This window comes from Mustela putorius, unplaced genomic scaffold (assembly GCF_011764305.1).
Source record: "Mustela putorius furo isolate JIRA1106 unplaced genomic scaffold, ASM1176430v1.1 tig00000743_pilon_pilon_pilon, whole genome shotgun sequence".
Taxonomy (NCBI): Eukaryota; Metazoa; Chordata; class Mammalia; order Carnivora; family Mustelidae; genus Mustela; species Mustela putorius.
The window spans coordinates 5,565,171-5,588,442 of record NW_025421464.1 but is presented as its reverse complement, the minus strand read 5'-3'; the positions used below and the strand labels follow the sequence as shown (position 1 = coordinate 5,588,442).

Genomic DNA, 23,272 nt, shown 5'->3' with positions numbered 1-23,272 from the left:
TGGGGGGTCTGGCCCTGGATAGGGGGTTCCGGGCCCCAGGCATGCCGCCCTCCCCCGGTCTGGGGGTCCAGGAAGACCTAGACTGGGGAGATCGCACCCAGAGAAGGGGGCTTTCCAGCCGCAGAGCCGCCCCCTCGGATTGGGGGCTAGGAAGACAGAACTGGCAGGGGGAGGGGGCTTTTCTGCGCCAGCGCCGCCCCTCGGTTTAGGGATGTTTGTCCGGGAGGAGACTCGGATTGGGGGTCTCGCCAAGGGACAGGGCGCACCGGCCCCGGAAAGGGGGTCGGGCCACCGCGCACCACCCCCGCGCCCTCACCTGCGCCCGGCGCCTCGGCCGCCTCCGGCCCGCTCCGCCGCTGCGCTGCGCCGCCGCCGCTGTTCCGGTCCGCTCGCAGGTCCGCCGCCTAGGCCCCGGCCCCGGCCCCGGCCCGCGGGCGCCCCATGCCTCTCCTCTGGCCGGCGCGGCGCCCCAGATGCGGCTGCGGGAGGAGGAGCCGCGCGGCCCCGGCTCCCCGAGAGCGTCGGGGAGGGGGCGGGGGGCGGGGAGATGCGCGCGGGGGAGGGGGCGGCGCGGCTGAGCCCAAAACCAGGCGCGGATCCGGCCACCGACCCGGGGCTGAGGGGGTAGGGTGGGGGGGCGCGCCGTTGCCAGCGCCCACCCCCACCCACGCCCCCGCAACCCGGAGGGGTGGGGGAGGGTCTCCGCGGCCAGCGACGCTCGGTCGCGAGCCGGAAGAGCGCTTAGAGATCCCCGGCTGGCCGCCCAGAGAGTGCAGGCTACTGGCACAAGGTCACACAGCGTGGGCTGCGGTAGCGCGGGAACGTGGAACCCGAGGCTACAGAGCTGGGCAGGAGGAACCTGTGTTGACGAGCTCCGGCCCGTTGGAAGAGGTAAACTGAAGCCCACACTGGACGAGACTGGCCCAGGTCCACACCGTGAAAGTCAGGAGAATCCTGGGATTCGGACTTGGGGCTCCAGTGCCTGGGAACGTGTGCCCCGCCCTGGTGACCCATTTCCTGCAGGTGCCTTCTCTCTCCTATGGCAGCAGGGGAGTTAAAACAATCCCTCGATGGACCTGGACTGTGTACTCATCCTACTTCTGGGGCTCTGTGATCATAGCTAAGAGACTGCCCCTTCTGAGATTCAGTTCCTCCCTCCACCTGTAAAATCAGGACAACACGAATATAGTATCCAAAACTTGGGTTGAGGAACCAAAGAGATAATAGATGTAAGCTTCTTGACAGTGCCTGACATTCATAGGTTTCCAATGGATGTGCTCACCCTCACTGGTTCCCACATCTCCCAAGAATGCTAGTTGAATGCAGAGAGAGTCAGATGAGTGTAAAGGGTAGTGTTCAAAGCCGAGCACAGCCCATTTTTCCAGTCTCATCCACCATGTGCCCAGCCTGCCCACATCTCCATCCCAGAAACCTGTTTCAGTGTTTCTTTGCCTTTCCCTGGGCGAGCAATGCCTTCCCACCGTCTCCACCCAACAAATTCCTACTCATCCATCAAAGCCCAGAACAATCAGCTGTATGTCCCAGCTGTTGACACTCCCTACCAGTCCATCGCTACCTCCCTTCACCATTCCCAGTGTTCGGGTTTGTTTCTGTTTTTGTGGACCTTGACAACCGTGGTTAGAGGAGGTCTTCAGAGGAGATGACACCATGAAAGCTAATTCTGCCCAGGTGAGCTCCCTGGAGGAGGTGTGGCTTCAGTAAGGCCTGGAAGGAGAAGTGAATTTAGAGCTGGAGGGCGGGACGGGGAGGAGACGGATAGTATGTGACCAGCAAAGAGGTGACTGTAGGTTTGGGCAGGGTGTCAGTAGAGAGAAGAACTGCCTGGAACAGTTGGGAGGACCTTGTTGTCTCAGCTGGGAGCCGGTGAGACCCAGGAGCCGGGCAGCAACCTGGCACTATGTGGTCAGGTTAAAGACACGTGGGCTTTCCCCTTGAGAACACCTCACACAGGGCTCCCAGAGGACTTGTACACAGGTGTTCAAGTGATATCATTTGTAATAGTGGAAAGCTGGACACTACCTGCCTGTCCATCATCGGGAGACTGGATAGAACATGACGAATTCAGACAGTGGAAAATTCTCCATGCCACGATCTTCAAAATAGGTGAATATAAGTCACACACATCTATAAAGATAAATCTCCAAAAACACACTGTTGATTCAGTTTGTGAAAAATAAGAGTTGTACACGTATGATTTAGGTACTCTTTGTATGAATTCCATACTTCAATACAATTTTTTAAAAATAAAAAAAATATGGGGCACTCGTGTGGCTCAGTTGGTTGAGCATCTGACTCATGATTTGGGCTCAGGTTATGAGATCAAGCCCTGCTTCAGGCTATGCGCTCAGCGCTTGGGATTCTCTCTCACCCCTTCCCTCTAGCCCTCGCCCTGCTCGCACATGCGCACTTACTCTCTCAAATAAAAAAAATCTTTTTTAAAAAATAAAAAATACATTGTTGGATTAAAAAAGCAAGTTGCAGATGGAAAACAGTTTGATGGCAGATATTTAACATATGAAAACATGCAACACAGCACTATATATTGTTTAGGGACACACACATATGTCAAACAAGTGTAAAAACACAAACAGGAGTGGGATAAATAGCAAATTCAAATTGGTACTGACCCTGAAGGAAAGAGTGAAGGGAATGTAACACTCCAAATGCACTTGAAATGGTTTCTTAAAAAAAAAAAAAAAAAAAAAAAAATTGAGAGGGAGAGAGCCCGCGCGCTAGCCACGCAGGTGCGTGGGCGCGCACGCACATACATGCAGTGGGGAGGGGCAGAAGGAGAGGAAGAGAGTCTTAAGCAGACTCCACGCTGAGTGTGCAGCCCCCGCGTGGGTCTTGATCTCAGAACCCTGAGATGACAACCTAAGCCCAAACCAGGAGTCAGACGCTTAACTGAGTCACACCCAGGCGCCCCTTGAAATGATTTCTTTCTTTCTTTCTTTCTTTTAAGATTTTATTTATTTATTTATTTGACAGAGAGAGAGAGATCACAAGTAGGCAGAGAGGCAGGCAGAGAGAGAGGAGGAAGCAGGCTCCCTGTGAAGCAGAGAGCCGGATGCTGGACACGATTCCAGGACCCTGGGATCATGACCTGAGCCGAAGGCAGAGGATTTAACCACTGAGCCACCCAGGCGCCCTGAAATGATTTATTTCTTAAGTTGGGTGGTGGGTACCTGGGAGTTTGTTATTCTGTTCTCTATAGTTTTTTGTGACCATGAAACAATCATAATGTATTAATAATTTTTTTTTTTTAAAGAAAGTCAGGCTGTGCCTGGGAAAGTGATTGGGAGCCATTGCTGGTTCTTGAGTGGGGTTGTGACATGGTGAGTGGATCAGAAGCGGCAAGAATAGAGAAGGAAGGTCAGGGGAGGCATGTGTAACAGTCTAGGACAGAGGTGTAAAGGTCTGAATGGGGTCAGGAATATAGTTATGGGGAGGCAGGGAAAGATGAGAGAGATTTAGAGGAGTAAACACTGGTGTGCGTAGGCAAGGTCACAAAATTTAAAGTCCATAGGGCCTGGACAGTCATGCAAGCAGGCTGTGAGCATGAAGTCATGGGAACTGGTAGGTAGGGCCTTCCCCAGTGCCAGGTGATTATTGCCACGGGGGAAAGGAGACCCAGTAAGGCCACATCTTCCTTCTCTCCCTCTCTCTGTCTCTTTTTTTAAAGAGAAATCAGCAACTCATTTTTTTTTAATGCAAAATCTCCTAAATTTAAATCATGGCAACTAAACTGAAAAAAGAATTAACTCTGTAGGGACCAAGCCATTCTGGTTTGCAGTCCCTTCAATGAGGAAGAGACTCAAGGAGATAAAATGAAGGGACCACATCACCAAGTTTTCCTACCTATGAGGCTGAAGAATCTCACAGTCCATGCAGCAGTTAGGGAGGGCTTCCTGGAAGAACTGACACTGGGCAGTGAAAGGAGACGTTATCCCAGGCTGAGAGAGCAGCAAGTATAAAAGTAGGGACTGAGTGGAATGAGTCCAAAAGAAAAACTAACAAAAGACACCAACAGGGTGTCTCACAGAAGAGGAACACGTGGCCAGTAAACACACGAGAAGTGACCTCATTAGTCATCAGGGAAAGGCACATCAAGACTATGATAAGATGCTACTTCATACCCATTAGGCTGGCAAAAACAAGAAAGTCTGGGCACACGTGTGCCCAGAGACGCCCATGCACGTGTGTGGTCAGCCAGTGCTTCTCAGACTTCACTGTACACAGAAATCATGCAGGGATCTTGTGAAAAAACAGATTCTCATTCAGTGACTCTAGGGCAGGGCCTGAGATCCTGCATTTCTAACATGTTTCCAGGTGATGCCAAGGCTGTTGATCCCCAAACCACATCTGGCAGAGCATTAGGAGAAATGCACAAGAATATCCAGGACAGCACTGTTTGTAATAGCAGAAATCCTGACAACAATCCAATCAGTTGACAAGAGAATGAACAAATAAATAAATGAATTGTGGTATAGTCATAGACAGCCTCAAAATGAATGAATCACAGCTATACTCAACAACATAAATGATTCCTCATCAATAAAGCATTTAGTTAAAAGAAGACCGTGTACTATTTTTATTTTTAAATAAAATCAATAAATAAGTAAAAAAAAAAAACAAAACTTCATTCAAGCATTTGTATATGTAAGAAAACTAAAACCAACTAGGGAAATATAATTCAAAATTCAGAATATTAAAGCCCTCAGGCAGAGAGCTGGGGCTACAGGAAGGACCTTGGAAGAGGATGGGATGTCTTGAACCAAGTAGAGTCCATTTGGCAGCAGTTAACCTCCAGCCCTAGGTAAGGACAAGCTCTGGTAACGACTAGATACAGGGAGTGACCCCATCTAGCTAATGTGAGACTTGGCTTATGACCAAAGGAGATAATGTCCGGATCCATTGCGACCAGATCTGGAGATGCCTGGCTCCGGCGCCATTCTCCAGGTCAGTCAGGCTCTAGACCGGCAAGGCAGGTCCCTTGGGGAAAGGGAGAGGGGTGAGTCTCTCGGAGCCCCCAGAGCCAAATGTCGGCCTCCTCCTCACTCCACACTACATCCCTAACTTTCTCCTGAACAGCCTTTGAGTCTGATGAATCCTCCCCATCGCTCTGTCTCACCCCGGCTCAGTCTCTGCATCTCCTGACTTTACTACACCAACTACTACTTGACTACACCAACCTCCTCCCATGGCTCCTTCTCCTGTTTGCACCCCTGCCCCCAAATAACCCTCCCTCCACACCAGCCACAGAGAGATCTTTCTATAACAAGGGTCTGTGTCACCGCTCTGCTCAGAACCCCGCATTGGCTCCCTGGCACTTGGGGAGAAAACATGAATCCTTTAGGCTGGTCTTCACAACCCTTCACCATTTGGTCTTTGCACTCTTTCCTAATTCAACTGTGGTCAAATCCCAGGACTCAGACACAAGGCTCTGCAGTCCCTCCCGAGGACAAGCTGTGTTTCATGTCTTCCCCTGTGCAGGTCCTTCTACCTGAAAAGCCTCTTCCCCCACTACATACTCATCTTTCAAAATTCAATCAACATCCCTTCCTCTGGGGAAACCTTCCGTGACTTCTGCCCCCCACTCCCAGTTTGTCACCTCCGAACACTTAATTTATTGCCTTTTAGTATTACCAAGCATTTCTTTCTTTCTTTTTCTGTCCGCTCTATTGAGGTATAATCAACAAATAAACATTGTATATATTTAAGGGGTACAACCTGATGGTTTGGGATATGTGTACATTGTGGAATGATCACCACGATCAAGTTTATTAACATACCTCTCGGGGCGCCTGGGTGGCCCAGTGGGTTAAAGCCTCTGCCTTCAGCTCAGGTCATGGTCCTGGGGTCCTGGGATCAAGCCCCACGTCGGGCTCTCTGCCCTGCAGGGAGCCTGCTTTCTCCCCTTTCTCTGCCTGCCTCTCTGCCTATTTGTGATTTCTCTCTGTCAAATAAATAAAATCTTTAAAAAAAAAAAAAACATACCTCTCACCCCACATAGTTAACCTTTTTTTTCTTGTAGTGAGAACACTTTAGATTTTACTCTCTTTGCCAATTGCAAGTATACAATCCAGTACTGTTGGCTCTATGATGACCAAGACACACGATGTCTCAAACACCTCATAGCAGCTGCTCTTGGTGCCTTCCTGAGACTCCGACTGCAGAGGCTTCCAGACATCTATCTCCCCACTTTTCTGCTGGACAGCGTTTCCTGAAGTCACAAGAGCTTGGTCTTCCCAAGCACAAGACAACTTGGAAATATGGGGAGTTGATGCCTCCAGGAGCTTTCAAGCATGGTGCATGGGAACCAAGGGGTAAACACCCAGCCTCCTTCAGGGAGAATGCTCAGGGGTCCTCCCCACTGTTTCTCAGAAAGCCCCCGAGAGGATGGAGTTCTGGTAGCCCTCACTAATTTTAGTAATAATATGATTATTGTTATTAATTTTTATTTTATTTTATTTTATTTTTATTTTTATTAATTTTGTTGATTCTCTCCTGCCCCGTCTCACTCTCCACATGCTCTACCTCCTATTTACTGGGATCCCCTCCCAAAGAAACCCCCTGTGCTCAGGTCTTGGTCTTGGGGTCTGCTTCTGGGGGAAGCCAAAGTAAGCCACAACTGTTTGTTTCCACCTCTCCTGTAAGACTGGAAATAGCTCCTTGAGGCTTGGGGCCACACTGAATTCACCTCGGATTCTGGCATCCAGCAGTCTGGGTTTAAATCCTGACTATGCTGCTTGTTTCTGTGCGATCCTGGCCAGGTCACTCACTTCTTCCTACTCGCAGACTCAACCAAAATAAGTAGGAGAGTCCCAGACCATTGATGAGATACGTCCCCGGGTTGGGGGAAGGGGAGCTATGTAGAACTTTACCCTCTCCCTTCTTTCCTGTGTTTTCTAAATTTTTTGAGGTTTCGTGTATTCCTTTGTTTTGTTTTCACAGCATGGAAGGAGTGTGGGCTCCAGAGTGAGCAGGCCTGGGTTCAAATCTTGGCTCTGTCATATACTGGCTGTGACTGGGCAAGTCACCCTACCTCCCCGGGCCTCAGTTTCCACATCTGGAAAATGTACACAAGAATGAAGACCTACTTTGCAAAGCGGTTGTGACTTCTATGATGGAAGCTTTTTGCACACCACACAGTGAGTTGAGAGCCTGAGTTATTGTCATCCCTGGGGCTGGCATCAGGCCTGGCATGGAGGAGGTGCCTGGGAAATGTTTGGAGAATAAAATGAGGGAAGCTGGTAGTGGAAACCCCAGGGTGTTCCTTATCTCATTCATTTACTTCTTCATTCATTCAGTGTTTACTGATATCCACTTGGGCCAAGCCCTGTGCTGGGCACTGGGGATGCAGAGCGGCAGGAGAAACACCCCTGGCTTCAGGAGGCTTGCCGGCTTCAGGGGAGATCAAGAAAACCCACCATTCCCAGAGGGGCCCTGACTGGGTGTAGAGGACATATGTGGAGGCTTCTGGGGAGAAGTAAAGCCTGAGCCTGATGAGCAAGGGAAGGACAGGGCGGACATCCCAGGGTGAGGGAACAGGGCACCAAGGTCTGAAGGCCAGACAGGCCCACACAAGCTACTCTGCGCTAAAGGGGTCAGGAAGTGAGTTTAGAGCACAGTCAGGTCCAGTTATCTGTCCTTGCTCTGTGATGTAGGAAATGCTTTTTTTCTGTCCCTCTATATGGATTTGCCTTCAGGCCCTGCCCTGACGTCTTCTGGGGAGGCGCTTGGGTTCCATTGTCTCCTTGAAGGGCCAGAGCTGCCTGCCTCTGCCTCCCAGATGCCCGAGCCACCATCTGCTCCCACCCGAGCCCTCAGCTCTTTTCTTAAAATATTCCTCCCGTTTCCTTGGAGACATCTCTCACATGGAAGAAAGGGAGGGAGGAAGGGAGGAAGAGAGGGGGACAGGTTGGGGCCATTTCCCGAGTACCTACTGTGTGCCAGGCCTGTCCCTGTTCCACTGAGGCTTGGAGACGTGACATCATGTGCCCTAGATCTCAGAGCAAGTAAGAGCTGAGTCAGGATTTGAACCTGGGTCTGTGGGGCTCAAAAGCTAAAGCCTGTGTGACATAAAGGAGAGGTGCATTTGGTACTGCTTTTACCACCCCCTTCCAAGTGTCTAGGGCACCACCCATCCCCCCAAGGCGTCCTCCCTTATGGATCAATTTAGAAAACACTTGTGGATATTGGTTGTATGTTAGGCCCCAGGCCAGGCATGGGGCCAGAAGAGTGTCTCAGATGTGAGCAGGACAAAGTCTTTTTCCTTGAAATAGAGCGTGGGGGGCGTGGGAGGGGCAGAAGGACCCAAAATAGTGACCCCTGTCCCATTTATTTCCTTGGCATATACCAAAGGCTTTAAGGGGGGTTATTTCAGTTGATCTTCCAAGTACCTCAGCTTGTAGGATTTAAAAGCCCTGTTTTTCAGAGAGGAAACAGAGGTCAAAAGAAGTAAATTCAGTTATCCAGCAGACACAGGGAGCAAGTGGTGGAACTGGGACAAAGTCCCAGATGCAGAAGGTAACTTGCTAGAATTGCCCCCCAGAGACCTGCACGGAGCACTGCTGTGGGATATGGGAGGGAATGATGGCTTGGGAGCCTCAGGACCCTCAAATGAGCGGGAGAAAACAGAACAATGTGGACAGATGGGTCTCAGCCCCTTTTCTGGCTTCAGCCTTCCTGAGCCAGCTCGGTGGCTGATACTACCACGGTTTCTGATACCACCAGGCCAAGCAGAGAGACAAATTTCACCTGCTTTAGTATCTAGCAAATTCCACTCAGAGCATCTCACACACATGCCTCACCCAGTGGACATCTGGTCAACCCTCAGCACTTGTGTCCTCTGTTTAGCCCTTCCCAAGCAGCCCACCTGGCTGACTGCACGAGTCCAAGTCTTGGGTTTAGAGTCAACTTTCACATCTGATGGCTAAGCCTAGGACGGTAGAGGCGATTTCCGAAGATTTCTGGCAGAAGTGTGGGATCACCATCATATCACAATGCTTGTGTACTATGTGTGTACAGATTATATCCTGGCTCTTATTTTCACACTCCGCAGTGCAGGTCTTACTTTAGGGACTGTGGCAACCCCACAGCAGACAGGGAAAGGAGGGAGGGAATGCCACAGGGAGGGACTGGCATGAACAAAACGAAGGAGGCACAGGGGATTCAGAGAAAAGCAAACAGCTGGGTACTGGTGCATGCGGAGGGCAGCAGAGCAGAGGCCAGAGCAGGGGTGTGATCAGGAAAGACCTTGAGTGACAGCTGAACCGCTCAGACCGGTATTGTCACAGGGTTTAGAACAGAGGGAAGATGTGATTCGACACTGTTTACTGGTGACCATTGTGGAAGACGGCTTGCAAGAGGGTGTGAGATAGGATGAGGCCACTGCCATTGTCCAGCGGAGAGGTGATGGCCTGGGCGAGGCTGGAGGTACAGAAAGGGAGAGTAGGGGGTAGTTGGGAAAGAAGTCAGAGAGGCAGGAAGAAGAGCTGCTGATGAATCTGGATGAGGGTAAAGGAAGGGGAAGAGGAAAAATGAGGTTCAGGTTTCTTATGTGGGTGGATGGTAGGGCTGCTCTTGAGATGGGAGGTCTGGGCTAAGGGTAGAGGGTAAGAGGGCCCATCCCGGGGACCTGAGTCATATGAGGTATCTGTGGGGCACGTGGTGCTGCTCCTGCCATGGGCTCCGTTTTCACAGCTTTCAGAAGTGTCAATGCACAGGCTCCCTAGAACCTTCCAACAACCCTATGAGGTCAGCACCATTTTCCTCAGAAAATTCAAGGCTCAGAGACTGATGATGACTGATCCAAGGGTTCACTGAGTGAGTGACAAAGCTGTTTTCTGCCTTCAAGACCAAAACTTTTCTTGTGTACTTAAGGAGACTTCCAGTCACACTGAGGCTTCTAAGATGATGTCCAGGAAAATGGGCAACCAGGGGAGAGGCTGGAGCTGGGGCCAGAGTTGATTAAAGGCACGGAACAGACAAGGTCAGTCATGGAGAGGGCATCAGGAGACAAGACAATCGCCTGAGCAGAACCTCGAGAATCCGCAGAAAAGTCTAGAAGGATGTGAGCAGAGAAGCAGAAGGAAAACTGAGAGAGTGCTGGCAGCAGAGCTGGGGAAGACTGAGCTTCCAGAAGGAGAAAGTGGCCGACACTGTTAGGACCTGACTGTTCTTCCTGCACCGCTCATACCTGGGGCCTGTGGCAAGGCTCCAAGGAGACAATGGGTGCACTTCAAAGCTACACAGTGCTGGACACAGGCCAAGGGTAATTGTTCTGTGACCTTGGACAAATTCCTTTCCTTTCCCTCTCCAGACCCTTGTTTCTCCCTCTGTCCAACAAGAGGGTTCCAACTCTGGAAGCATTCCTTTACTCATATGCTTATTTTTTTTAAAGATTTTATTTATTTATTTGACACAGAGAGAGAGATCACAAGTAGGCAGAGAGAGGGAGAAGCAGGCTCCCTGCTGAGAAGAGAGCCTGATGCGGGGCTGGAGCCCAGGACACTGTGACCATGACCTGAGCCAAAGGCAGTGAGTGGCTTAGCCCCCTGAGCCACCCAGGCACCCCTACTCATACTTTTAATTCAAGAAATATTTATTGAAGAACTGCTATATGCCAGACATAGTTCTAGGAATTTGCAGACTTCAGTCAACAACACAGATAAAGATTTTGCCCTCCTAGAGCTTCACCTAGCAAAGGGAACTGGTCAATAAACAAAAAATATAATAAAAAAAAAGATACAGTTTATTAGGTGCTTATAAGTTCTCTGAGAAAAAAGGGAAAATATCTGGGTTAGAAGAGTAGAGGGGTGCTAGAATTGGTGCAGATTATTTAAATATGGCAGTCAGGTAGCACTCACTGAGAAGGTAATTTGTGAGCAAAAGAGTGAAAGAGACAGGACATCCTTGCAGATACCCGAGGCAAAGTATCCCAGTGGAGGGAGAAGCCAATGCAAAGGCTCTTATGTGGGAGGGGCTAAGACCTTCCCCCTACAAAACATCTGAAAATGCTAGATTAGGGGCACCTGGGTGGCTCAGTCACTAAGCATCTGCCTTCAGCTCAGGTCATGGTCCCAGGATCCTGGGATGGAGCCCCCATCTGTCTCCCTGAAGTCTGCTTCTCCCTCTCTCACTCCCCCTGCTTGTATTCTCTCTCTCTCTCTATCAAATAAATAAATAAATAAATAAAATCTTTTTTTTAAAAAAGGGAAATAAAATGCTAGATTAAAAAAATATATGTGGGGGCATCTGGGTAGCTCAGTGGATGAAAGCCTCTGCCTGAGGCTCAGGTCATGATCCCAGGGTCCTGGGATCGAGCCCTGAATCAGGCTCCCTGCTCAGGGGGTAGCTTGCTTCCCCCACCCCCACCCCCCCCACTGCCCTCCCTGCCTCTCTGCCTACTTGTGATCTCTGTCAAATAAATAAATAAAATCTTTAAAAATATATATATATGTGGAAATGGACAAGTCTTAAAGTAGAGAAATCCTTTCGGGTCAGAAACAAAGCAGGAACGGGAGAGCAGGGAGATGCATCTGCACTGAAGCTGCGGGTGCAAGTTAGTCGATGGCCCAGGGAAGACAGAGCCGAATGAGTCAGGGATCATTCTGCGGAAATGATGGACCTGGAAAAATGATACCACCGAAGACAGGGAGAATTTTTTAAAAATCCTGCCTCATAGAAGCAAGCGGCAAAGAAAATTGTCTGTTTTAGCCTGGGGTCCAATGGGATTACAGAAAAATCTCCTCTGAAAAGTTGTGGACGTTGGCCCGTACATGGGCTTTAGGCATGAATTTTAAGTAGTGATGAGGTATCAGAATAATTCAAGTTGAGAACTTCAATCTAAAGTGGACCCCAGGGGTGCTTGGTTGGCTCAGTAGGTTAAGCATCTGAATCGTGATTTCAGCTCAGGTCATGATCTCGGGGTCCTGAGATCGAGCCCTATGTCGGACTCTGTGTTCAGTGGGGAGTCTGCTTAGGATTCTCTCTCTCCCTTTCCCTCGGACCTTCTCTCCACTCGCCTGCTCTCTCTCTAAAATAAATAAATCTTAAAAAGAAATAAAGTGAGCCCCCAAATTAACAAAGCCAAGAGTCAGTTTTCTGAAAAAGATCAAGAAGAGAAATAGAAAGGTAACACAAGTTATCAACATCAGGAATGAAGAAAGGACATCAGCAGAGATGCTACAGATATTTAAAAGGTAATAAGAGAATATAACATTTTTATGTCAAAAATTGGATAATTTCATTGAAATGGACAAATTCCTTGAAAAACATTACTTATCAAAACAGATACAAGAAGAAATAAACATTTTGAATAGTCCTGGATGTACTAAAGAAATTTAATCTGTAATTAAAAACCTTCCCATAAAGGAAACTCTAAGTCCAAGTAATTTCACAGGTGAATCCTTCTAAATGTTCAGAAAATAAAAAACATTAATTCTACAAATTCTTCTAGAAAATAGGAAATGAGGGAATATTTCCTGACCTGGTTTATTATTTCAGCCTAAACTTGTTATCAAATTCTAAGAACATTACAAGAAGGGAAAATTATAAGGAAATATCTCCATGAATGTAAAAATGCCAAATATTCATGTTATATATGTTAAATATAATGATAATACTAAATGCTATAATATTAATGCTATATATTATCTAGTGATATATAAAAAGCATAGTGCATTATTACCAAATGTGATTTACTCCAGGAACACAAAGTTGGTTCGATTCAAAGAATCTGTCAATATAGTTTACCACTTTAACAGATTTTTTTTAAAATGATCATCTCAAAAGATGTGGAAAGCATATTGCAAAGTCAACATCCATTTGTAATAAAAACTCTAAGCAGGGGCACCTGGGTGGCTCAGTGGGTTAAAGCCTCTGCCTACGGCTCAGGTCATGATCCCAGGGTCCTGGGATTGAGCCCCGCATCGAGCTCTCTGCTCCGTGGAGAGCCTGCTTCCTCTTCTCTCTCTGCCTGCCTCTCTGCCTACTTGTGATCTCTCTCTGTCAAATAAATAAATAAAATGTTTAAAAAAAAAAAAACTCTAAGCGAACTAGAAAGGCATCTTCATTAATCTTACAAAGGGCATCTAGAAAACCCTAGAGCTAACATCATACTTATTGGTAAAAATTTGACTACTTTTTTCTTTAGATTAACTGTCCACTATTACTTTTGTTTATTCAACATTACAGGCTAGCCAGTGCAATAAGGCAGGGGGAAAATGTGCAAAATTGGAACAGAAAAAGTAAGGGTCATTATTCACCGATGACAAATTATATGTGTGGAAAATCCTAAAGAATCTACAAACCATTAGGATTAACAAGTGAGTTTAGCAAGGTCTCTCTATATATAGTCAACACTCAAAAACTAATTATATTTCCATATGTGAGCAACACACAATTAAAAATAAAACTTTAATAATACCAGTTACAATAACCAAAACTCATCAAATACCAAGGAATAAATCTAATAAAAGATGTGTAAGTCTTTTACCCTAAAAATGATAAAATCATGCAGACAAAAATGAAATAAGACCTTAACAAATGGAGAGACATACTACATTCTTGGGTTGGAAGACTCACCATTTGAGAGATGTCAGTTTTCCCTAAGTGTATCCATAGATCCTAATCGCAGTCAAAACCCTCTGGAGGTTTTGATAACCTCATTCTTTTTTTTTTTTTTTTTAAGGTTTATTTATTTGACAGAGAGAAAGAGAGAGAGCACAAGCAGAGGGAGAAGCAGGCTTCCCGTGGAGCAGGGAGCTCGATCCCAGGACCCTGGGCTCTTGCCCTGAGCCAGAGGCCAACACTTAATGACTGAGCCACTCGGGTGCCCTCATAATCTCATTCTAAAACCTGCATGAAAATTCAAAGGACTTTCAATTGTAGATATTATATTGAAGAATAATAAAGCTATAGGACTAACAATACTAAATTTTAGGGTCTATTGAAAACTATAGTTCAGAGGATTAGTATCTAGATTATATAAAGAACTCTCAACACTTGACAGTAAAAAAAATTCAACCAGAAATAAACCTGCATAAACAGAATTAACTGATCTTTGATGAAGGAGCAAAGATAATAATGGAGCGAAGACAATACTTTTTTAAAAGATTTTATTTATTTGTTTAACAGAGAGAGACGCAGCGAGAGAAGGAACACAAGCAGGGGGAGTGGGAGAGGGAGAAGCAGGCTTCCTGCCTCACAGGGAGCCCGATGCGGGCCTTGATCCATCATGACCTGAGCCAAAGGCAGATGCTTAACAACTGAGCCACCCAGGTGTCTGCGAAGACAATATTTTTAACAAATGATGTTGAAACAACTGAACGCCCACATGCAAAAAAAAAAAAAAAAAAAAAAAAAAAAAACAGGACTCTAGACACAGTCCTTACACCTTTCACAAAAATTAACTCAAAATGGACCATAAACATAAATGTAAAACACAAAACTATAAATCTCCTAGAAGATGACATAGGAAAAAACCCTGGTAACTTTGGGTGTGGTGATGACTTTGTAGATACAACACCAAAGACACAATATACAAAAGAAATAATTGATAAGCTGGTTCATTAAAATTAAAAACTTTTGCTTTGGGAAAGACAATGTCAAGAGAATGAGAAGATAAGCTTCAGGTTGGGAGGAAATATTTTCAAAAGACACATCTGATCAAGGACTGTTACGTAAGATATACCAAAAAAACCCAAAAACTTTAAAATGCAACCATATGAAAACAAACAACCTAATTAAAAAATGGTCAAAAGACCAAAGAAGATATACAGATGGCAAGTAAGCATTGGAAAAGATGTTCAGCATCATTGTCATTAGGGAAATGCTGATTAAAGCAACAATGAGATGCTACTACCCACCTATTAGAATGGCTCAAATCCCAAACACTGAAAGCACCAAATGCCTGTGAGTATGCAGGGCAGCAGGCGCTCTGGTTTCATAGCTAGTGGGAATGCAAAATGGTACAGCCCGTTTGGAAGACAGTTTCTTAGTAAACTAAACATACACTCCAACTGTATGACCCAGCAATCGTGCTCCTTGGCATTTGCTAAGATAAGACGAAAACTCAGGCCCACACAAACACTTTGTGCGCAGATGTTCAGAGCAGCCTTACTCATAATTGCCCAAACTGGGAAACAACCAAGATGTCGTTCAGTAGGTGAATGGATACGCTGGTCCATCTAGACAGTGGGTTATTATGCAATGTAAAAAGGAGATGAACAGTCAAGCCCCCGAAAAACGTGGAGGAAACTTAAGAGAATGTTACTAAATGACAGAAGCCAATCTGAAAAGGCTTCCTAGTGTATCATTCCAGGGATATGGCATTCTGGAAAAGGCAAAACTATGGAGACAGTAAAAAGGATCAGTGCCAGAGGTTGGGGCTAGGAAGGGATGAACAGGCAGAGGACAGAGGACTTTTGCAGTCGTGAAACCATTCTGCATGATGCTATAATGGTGGATACACACGCCATACATTTGTCTAAACCCATAGAATACATTTTAATGTAAACGATGGGCTTTAGGTGATGATGATGTGTCCCCGTATATTCACAGATTTTAACAAACCACTCTGTATAATTCTACTGCTCTGGTGGAGGATTTTGATGGTGGGGGAGGCTGGCCAAATGCTGGGGCAGCAGGTACGTAGAAACTCTCTGTACTCTCCACTCGGTTTTGCTGTGCACCTAAAACTGCTCCGAAAACTGAAGTCTTTATTTAAGACAAACCGACACATGCTATTACCACACGTTCCAGACATTGCACTCTTGGTCCTTTATCCAAGACGTACAAAAACTCATGTTCACACAAAAACTTGTACATAAATGTTCACAGCAATTGTATTAGTAATTGCCGACACTGGAAAAAAAAAAAAAAAACTCTGATTTTCACCGGGTGAATTGTTCATTTGGTTTTTTAAAGATTTTATTTATTTATTTATTTGAGAAAGCATGAGCTTGAGTAGGGGGAGGGGCAGAGGGAGAGGGAGAGGGAGAAGCAGACACTCTGCTGAGTGCAGAGCCAAATGGGGGGCTCCAACCCAGGACCCTGAGATCCTAACCTGAGCCGAAGACAGACGCTTAACCACATAACTGACGGAGCCACCCAGACGCCCCCACTGGGTGAACTGTGAACAAACTAGTACATCCACAGCATGCAATATACTATTTGGTAATAAAAAGAGGCCAACTATTGATATCATAGCAATGGTGAATCTCAAGGGAATTTATGGTAAGAGAAAGAATCCAATCCTAAAAGCTTCCATACTATGCAATTTCCATTATCTAATATGTTTTTGAAATGACAAAATTAGAGACATGCAGGACAGATTAGCCAGGGGTTAGGGATGATTCACACGGGAGGGAGATGGGTATGGCTACCAAAGGGAAACGCACACTTGTGGTAATGAGACAGTTCTGTATCTTGACTATGGTGGTGGATACATCAATCTACCTAGGTAATAAAATTGAATAGGACAACATACACGCACACACACACACACACACACACACAAATAAGTACAAGTAAAACTGGGGAGTTTTGAATAAGATTGGTAGATTGTATCAATATCAATATCCTGGTTGTGATATTGTACTCTAGGTTTTGCAAGATGTTATCATTGAGAGAAACTGGGTAAAGAACACACGGGCTGTCTGTTATTTCTTACAACTATATGGGAATCTACAGTTATCTTTTTTTTAAATCAATTAATTAACATAGAGTGTATTATTAGTTTCAGAGGTAGAGTTCAGTGATTCATCAGTCGCACATAACACCCAGTGCTCACTACATGAAGGGCCCTCCTTAATGCCCATCACCCAGTGACCCCATCCCCCACCCACCTCTCCGCCAGCAACCCTCAGTTTCTTTCCTATAGTTAGTTTTTTCTTATGGTTTCTCTCCTTCTCTCATTTCATAAAATAATTTTTCCTTGCCTTCCCCTATGTTCATCGGTTTTGTTTCTTAAATTCCATAGGAACCTACAATTATCTTAAAATTGTTAGTTTAATTATTTCACAATACATACAAATATCAAATCATTATGTTATACACCTGAAATTAATATAATATTATATGTCAATTATAATTCAATTAAAAAGTGAATTATAAAACCTTAATTAATAGAATAAACTGATTAAAAAATAGTAATTAAGACAGTATGGGATTAGTACACTGATAGACAAATAGATCAGGAGTACAGAACAGAGAATCCAAAAACAGAGCCACACGTATGTGACCACCTGGCTAATGAGGTGCTTCTGAAATTCAGGGAAAAATAGGTATTTTTGTAGTTCTCTTTCCTTTGGTTGTTTTTTTTTTTTTTTTTTTTTTTTGAGAGAGAGCGTATGCTCAGGTATGTGTGGGTGCAAGTATGGTGGGGGAGGGCAGGCAGAAAGGGAGAGAGAATCTCCAGCAGACTCCCTACTAAGCATAGAGCCTGCCAGCAGGCTTGTTCTCAGGACTCTGAGATCATGACCTGAGCAGAAACCATGAGTTAGGGGCTTAACCAACAGAACCATCCAGATGCCCTGGAAGAGAGAATCTCCAGCAGGCTCTGCACCTAGCATGGAGCCCTATATGGGGCTCGATCTCACAAGCCTGAGATCATGACCTGAGCCGAAATCAAGAGTCCAATGCTTAACTGACTGAGCCACCCAGGCACCCCTTTTGTAGTTTTCAATTAAAAAAATAAAACTTATAAAAAAGGTATTTATTTTGTATATTTCTATTTTTGCTAAACAGTGCAGTCAAAACTAGATATCTATATAAAAAAAGAATGTTCACCCTTACCGTGCATTATACACAAAAATTAATTCAAGACAGAGGATCGTCGATCTGTACATGGAAACTAAAACAACAAAGGTTCTAAAGAAAACATGAATAAATATCTTCATTTCTTAATAATTTCTTGAAAGATGAAAATGTTAATGATAAAATAAAAAAATGCTAAATTAGACTTCATTAAAATTGAACTCTTTATTTAGGAGACGTGAAAGGTTGGGATGCCTGGGTGGCTCAGTTGGTTAAACAACTGCCTTCGGCTCAGGTCATGATCCCAGCGTCCTGGGGTCGAGTCCCACATTGGGCTCCTTGCTCGGCAGGGAGCCTGCTTCTCCCTCTGCCTCTGCCTGCCATTCTGTCTGCCTGTGCTCGCTCTCTCTCCCTCTCTCTCTGACAAATAAATAAAATCTTTAAAAAAAAAAAAAAAAAGGAGACGTGAAAGGCAAGCCTCAGATTAGGAGAGGTTGTGTTTTGAATGTGTGCATACAACTAAAGGCTCATATCCAGAACATACAAAAACTCCTACAAGTCAATAAGAAATAGACAACCCAAGTTCAAAATAACATATCAGAACAGCTACATGATGAAGGCCTAATTAGAAGGGCCACTGGCCTGTTCACACAGGCACAGCGTCAAAGGCTCAGCTACCACCCCCTGCCCCTGCCCCCTGAGCAGAAGGGCTCCCCTTGCACTGGGCAGCACTGAACGTGAGCTCCAATTCAGCTTCCCCTGCCCCTCAGCAAGAGAAGATGGATTTATTTATTTATTTTTAAAGATTTTATTTATTTATTTGACAGACAGATCACAAGTAGGCAGAGAGGCAGGCAGAAGAGAGAGAAGAGGAAGCAGGCTCCCTCCGAGCAGAGAGCCCAATGCGGGCTCAATCCCAGGACCCTGGGATCATGACCCAAGCTGAAGGCAGAGGCTTTAACCCACTGAGCCACCCAGGTGCACCAAGAGAAGATGGATTTAAATCAGGCTCCAGAGGAAGAAAAAGATTGAAGAAAGTGAGTCTGAAATAGCTTACAGTGGTGGATTTCAAACTTTTGTCAGGATTGGGGGAGGTCTGGGATTGGATGTTTCTCAGGAAAGCACAGGATTTCCTGAAAGAGGGGATTGACCTTGGGCCTGAGTGTCATCCGCCAAGCAGCTGCCCTAACTAGCCACCGTGGGCACAGACTACCAAGGTGTTAAGATGAGGCAACAGCCCTAGGAACCAAGTGTGGGTGATGTTAGGTCCTCTTGTTGCCACTACAGACTGTCTGCCCTGCACCCACCAACACCATCTGATCCAAGACACTTGGTGCAATCTGGCATCCCAGGTATGTGGGACAGTAGCAATTCGGGGACAGTCTCCAGGAATTCCATTTTTTGGACCCTGGTTTTTGTGATCAGATGAGGAAACTGAAGCACAAAGAACTTTAAGCTGACTTGCCCCCAATCAAAGAGAAAGTAAGTGACGGAGCCAAGATTCTAATCTAGGCAGGCTGACTCTAGAACTTTCTATGGAATGAGCTGTGTGATCTCTGAGTTTACTAGCTCTAGAAGTTGTGTTTTGAAAGACTCTGTTCCACAGCAGTGGTAACATAAAAATAAGGGAAAGTGGACAATTAGTGGAAAATTTCTTACATTTTTAGCTGCGGATTTCTAGGACTAGACGGGACCCTGGAGGTCCGTTAGCCCAAATTCACTGTTTGCTGCTGTGCACACAAGTTCATGAGGATTTCCAGAAGTGCCCCAACAGCATCGGCAAATCTGCAAACAGTGGACCAGAAGGGGATACAGATCCACATCTCTTAAGTGCAGTGTGAAGTTTTGAAGAGCTGTGTAAACGGAGAGTTCCTTCACAGTCAATTGATGGTTGACTCATTTGCAGGCAAAAATCTGACCTCAACTGAGGTCAGGCTGTTACATACCAATTAGTGTGATTACTCACATATTTTGCTGCAGAAATATCAATTAGTTTCATTAGAGATACTGCCCCAGACTCAGTGGTATCCCGGAGCTGATCCACACTGGCTCAGGGGAGCTGTTTGTTAAATTGGGAATTTTGTAAGCCATTCAGTTGGCAGCTTGAAATGGGATGTGGTTGGAGTATTTACATCATACACATCAGAAAATGCCACAAATCAGGCTTTAAAAAAATTTTCCTGAGAGCTAGTTTACCAGCAGATCACTGCCCTACCCTCTGCAGGAGGAGGAAGATGCACCATTTTATTTTTTCCAGTAAATTCCAATGAATTCTAAGTTCCAAAAAAGGAGGCAAAAGATTTGAACATGGACCAAATAGGGTATCAAAACAACCAATACACATAAAAAAGTCTTCCACATCATTAATCATCAGGAAAATACAAATTAAAGGCACAAGGAAATACCAAAACATCCCCATCAGGATGACAAAAATTAAAAACACACAGTGCTAAGTGCTGGTGAGGATATAGAGCACCAGGAACTCTCATACCTGGCTTGTGGGAGAGTAAATTGGTAAATTTCACATCTATTAAAGCTCAACATCCATAGGCTCCATCACCTGATAATTTCACTCCTGGGTATTTACCCAATAAAAACAAGTGTTTATGTTCACCAAAATAATAGGCGAGAATGTTCATAGCAGGTTCATTCATAATGGCACCAAACTGAGAATAACCCAAATGTCCATAAATAGGAGAACGGGTAAATGAATTTGTGGTGTTATTAATATAAAGAAATACTATACAAATTATCACCACATACAATAACACGAATGACTCACCTATTATATCCAGATAAGGAATCCTGCGTGATTCCATTTGTATCAAGTTTCACAACTAATCAGTGATGGTAGAAGTTAGAATATCAGTTCTCTCAAAAGCCTTGTGGGCTTTACTTTTTCAAAAGAAACAGCTCAATTTTTGAAAGGAGAAAAAACACAAAAATAAAATCGGTGGAACTCCCAAGTGCTCAACAGAAGCAAAGTCAAATCTTCCCTGGGAAGGAACATCCTCAGTCTAGCCTCCAGTGAATTCTCACAGACACAGGTCCAACTGAAAACTAAAAAATGTCAAAGCAGGGCGCTTAGGTGGCCCAATGGGTTAAGCCTCTGCCTTTGGCTCAGGTTATTATCTCAGGGTCCTGGGATCGAGCCCCACATCAGGCTCTCTGCTCAGCGGGGAGCCTGCTTCCTCCTCTCTCTCTCTGCCTGCCTCTCTGCCTACCTATGATCTCTGTCTGTCAAATAAATAAATACAATCTTTAAGAAAAAAAAGTCAAAGCATTCAAAATACATGCTACCCCAAGCAAGACAGTAGCAACAGTAGATGACAGAATCAGCCCCCTCAAAGAGTTTCAGATATTTGTGCTATCTGATTATAAATGTAAAATAAATGCACTTATTATGTTTAGAGCAATAAAGAGGAAGTTGAGAACAAGAATGAGAAAGAAGAGACTCTCCAAAAAGAACAAGTCAATTTGAAAGATGATCGAGTCAGACTTCCAGAAAAGAAAATTATACTAATTAGAATGTAAAAATTCTTGGAAAGGTTCAATAGAAGGTTAGTCTCAGATGAAGAAAAAAATGTGACCTGGCATGTGAAGAAATTATCCCAAACGTAGCAGAGAGAGAACAGAGCAGAGGGAGAGGGAAGAAGGGAAATACAAGACATAGAGGCCACACTGAGAAGGTATAACTAATGAATATTTGGAGTTCCAAGAAGAGAAAACAGAAGAGAGGAGAGAGAATATTCAAATAATTTTCCAGGAATGATGAAAGACATGAATCTTCAGATTTAGGGTCACAAAAGCCCAGGATAAATATAAAAGAACACACAAAGAAGCAGCCTACATGTCCCATAGTCCAACTGTAGGCCACCAAAGGAAAAGAGAAGATCTTAACTCTGGGTCCAATGAGGAGAACTTTCCAGCACCAGGCCTGCTCTGTAGTCTTCCAGCTGACACCTGGGAGGGCTCATTTGTCACTCTGACCTAGAGGCTTGTGAGGCAACGTATCTCAAACCCAAAGTAGAAATGTGCCCAATAACCGGGCCCTTGCCTGGTGGGGGAAAGGAGTTCATTCTCTCTAGGGCTATGTACGACAATGTCTTTTCCTTGGCTGCCACACTTTCTGGAAATCACTGGAAACTGAGTGGGGCTCTGCCTTCCCCATTGGTCTCCCTGCTTCCAGACTCTTCCTCTCCTGTCTGTTCTTCATGTAGGAGCCAGAGAGATCTATTCAAAACACAACTCTGACTCTTACACTCCTTTGCCTAACCTTCTTCCTTACACCCCACCCCCAACCCCCTGCACCTCCAGAATAAACGTCCAAGCTTCCTTAACTGTCAGTCAAGGCCCTTAGCATCCAGCTCTGATGACTCCTCCAGACTTACCGATCTCCCTCCGCTTCTGCCTACTCACCCTACTCTGCCTTTTCTCAATACTCTGTGTTCTTTAATATCTCTGAATAATGTGCTGTTCCTTCCCTCGGCCTGGCAGGCCCCTCTCCCTCTTGAGTGTCTTGATATTTTAAACTCATCCTTTTGGATTTTGCTTAAATGTCCTACAGTCACAAAGGCTTCCCTGAAGCCCTTCCTATCCTGCCACCAGTGGCCATTTGCTTCTTGATGTTTCTGCAATTCTATACTGACTTATATTTTAATGAAGTCATGGTATCTTTCATATGACACTATAATCATCTGTTTCCATGTCTGTCCTGTTGCACTTGCCATTTTCTGTGAGCATAGTGAGGTCAGGGACCAGGTCTTACCCTAATGCCACCAGGGACCAGCCAGAGCCCATCACAGAGAGGCGGGTCCCATGCCATACACAAGGTAGGAAAGTGAGCATGAAAAGGGAACGTGAACAGTTACAATTGCCCTGTGAGCTCCAATAAATTGCCCCCGAAAGGCAGCACTTGTGGTTTTGCTTTCACCAACCTATTTAGTAACATGTTCCTATAGAATGATAAGCTAGGTCACATGGCTCAGCTCGTACTCCCTCTGGGACACGCACCCACTGACTGCAATGGCAGGTAGACTCAACTGTGCCTTTTTTTTTTTTTTAAGATTTTATTTATTTGATAGAAAGAGAGAGCAAGAGCGCACAAGCAGAGGGAGCAGCAGGCAAAAAGAGAAGCAGGCTCCCTGCCGAGGAAGGAGCCCAATGTGGGACTCAATCCCAGGACCCCAGGATCATGACCTGAGCCAAAGGCAGAGGCTTAACCGACTAAGCCACCCAGGCGCCCCTCAACTGTGCTTTTAAAATTAGTTTTCTCTCACTCTGTTTTGCTAAAACTATGGCAGAATTCATATAAGATAAATGTGTGCATAGTTCAACTGTACCACTGAATAAATGGAAGGACAGATGGACGGAAGAGTGGGTAAATGTAAGTGCCCGTGGCTGAGTCACAATAATAGCATTAATGGTGATCATGGTAGGTGACAGCTATCGTGTACTTAACATGTGCTGGGCACTACTCTGGAGCCTT

The 23,272-nt window shown here is 45.3% G+C and overlaps 1 protein-coding gene across 1 annotated transcript in view; it reads right to left on the bottom strand.

The window, feature by feature from the left end:
- The window catches only part of LOC123393137 (translation initiation factor IF-2-like), a 57,824-nt gene extending 56,254 nt beyond the window's left edge, over nucleotides 1-1,570 (bottom strand). Inside the window, exons 1-2 of the mRNA XM_045084218.1 lie at nucleotides 1,563-1,570; nucleotides 317-908 (exon numbers count right to left, since the gene is read on the bottom strand). Of these exons, the coding sequence (XP_044940153.1) occupies nucleotides 317-908; nucleotides 1,563-1,570 (600 nt within the window). The remainder of the gene's footprint in view (nucleotides 1-316; nucleotides 909-1,562) is intronic.
- Between the last annotated feature and the right edge of the window lie 21,702 nt (nucleotides 1,571-23,272).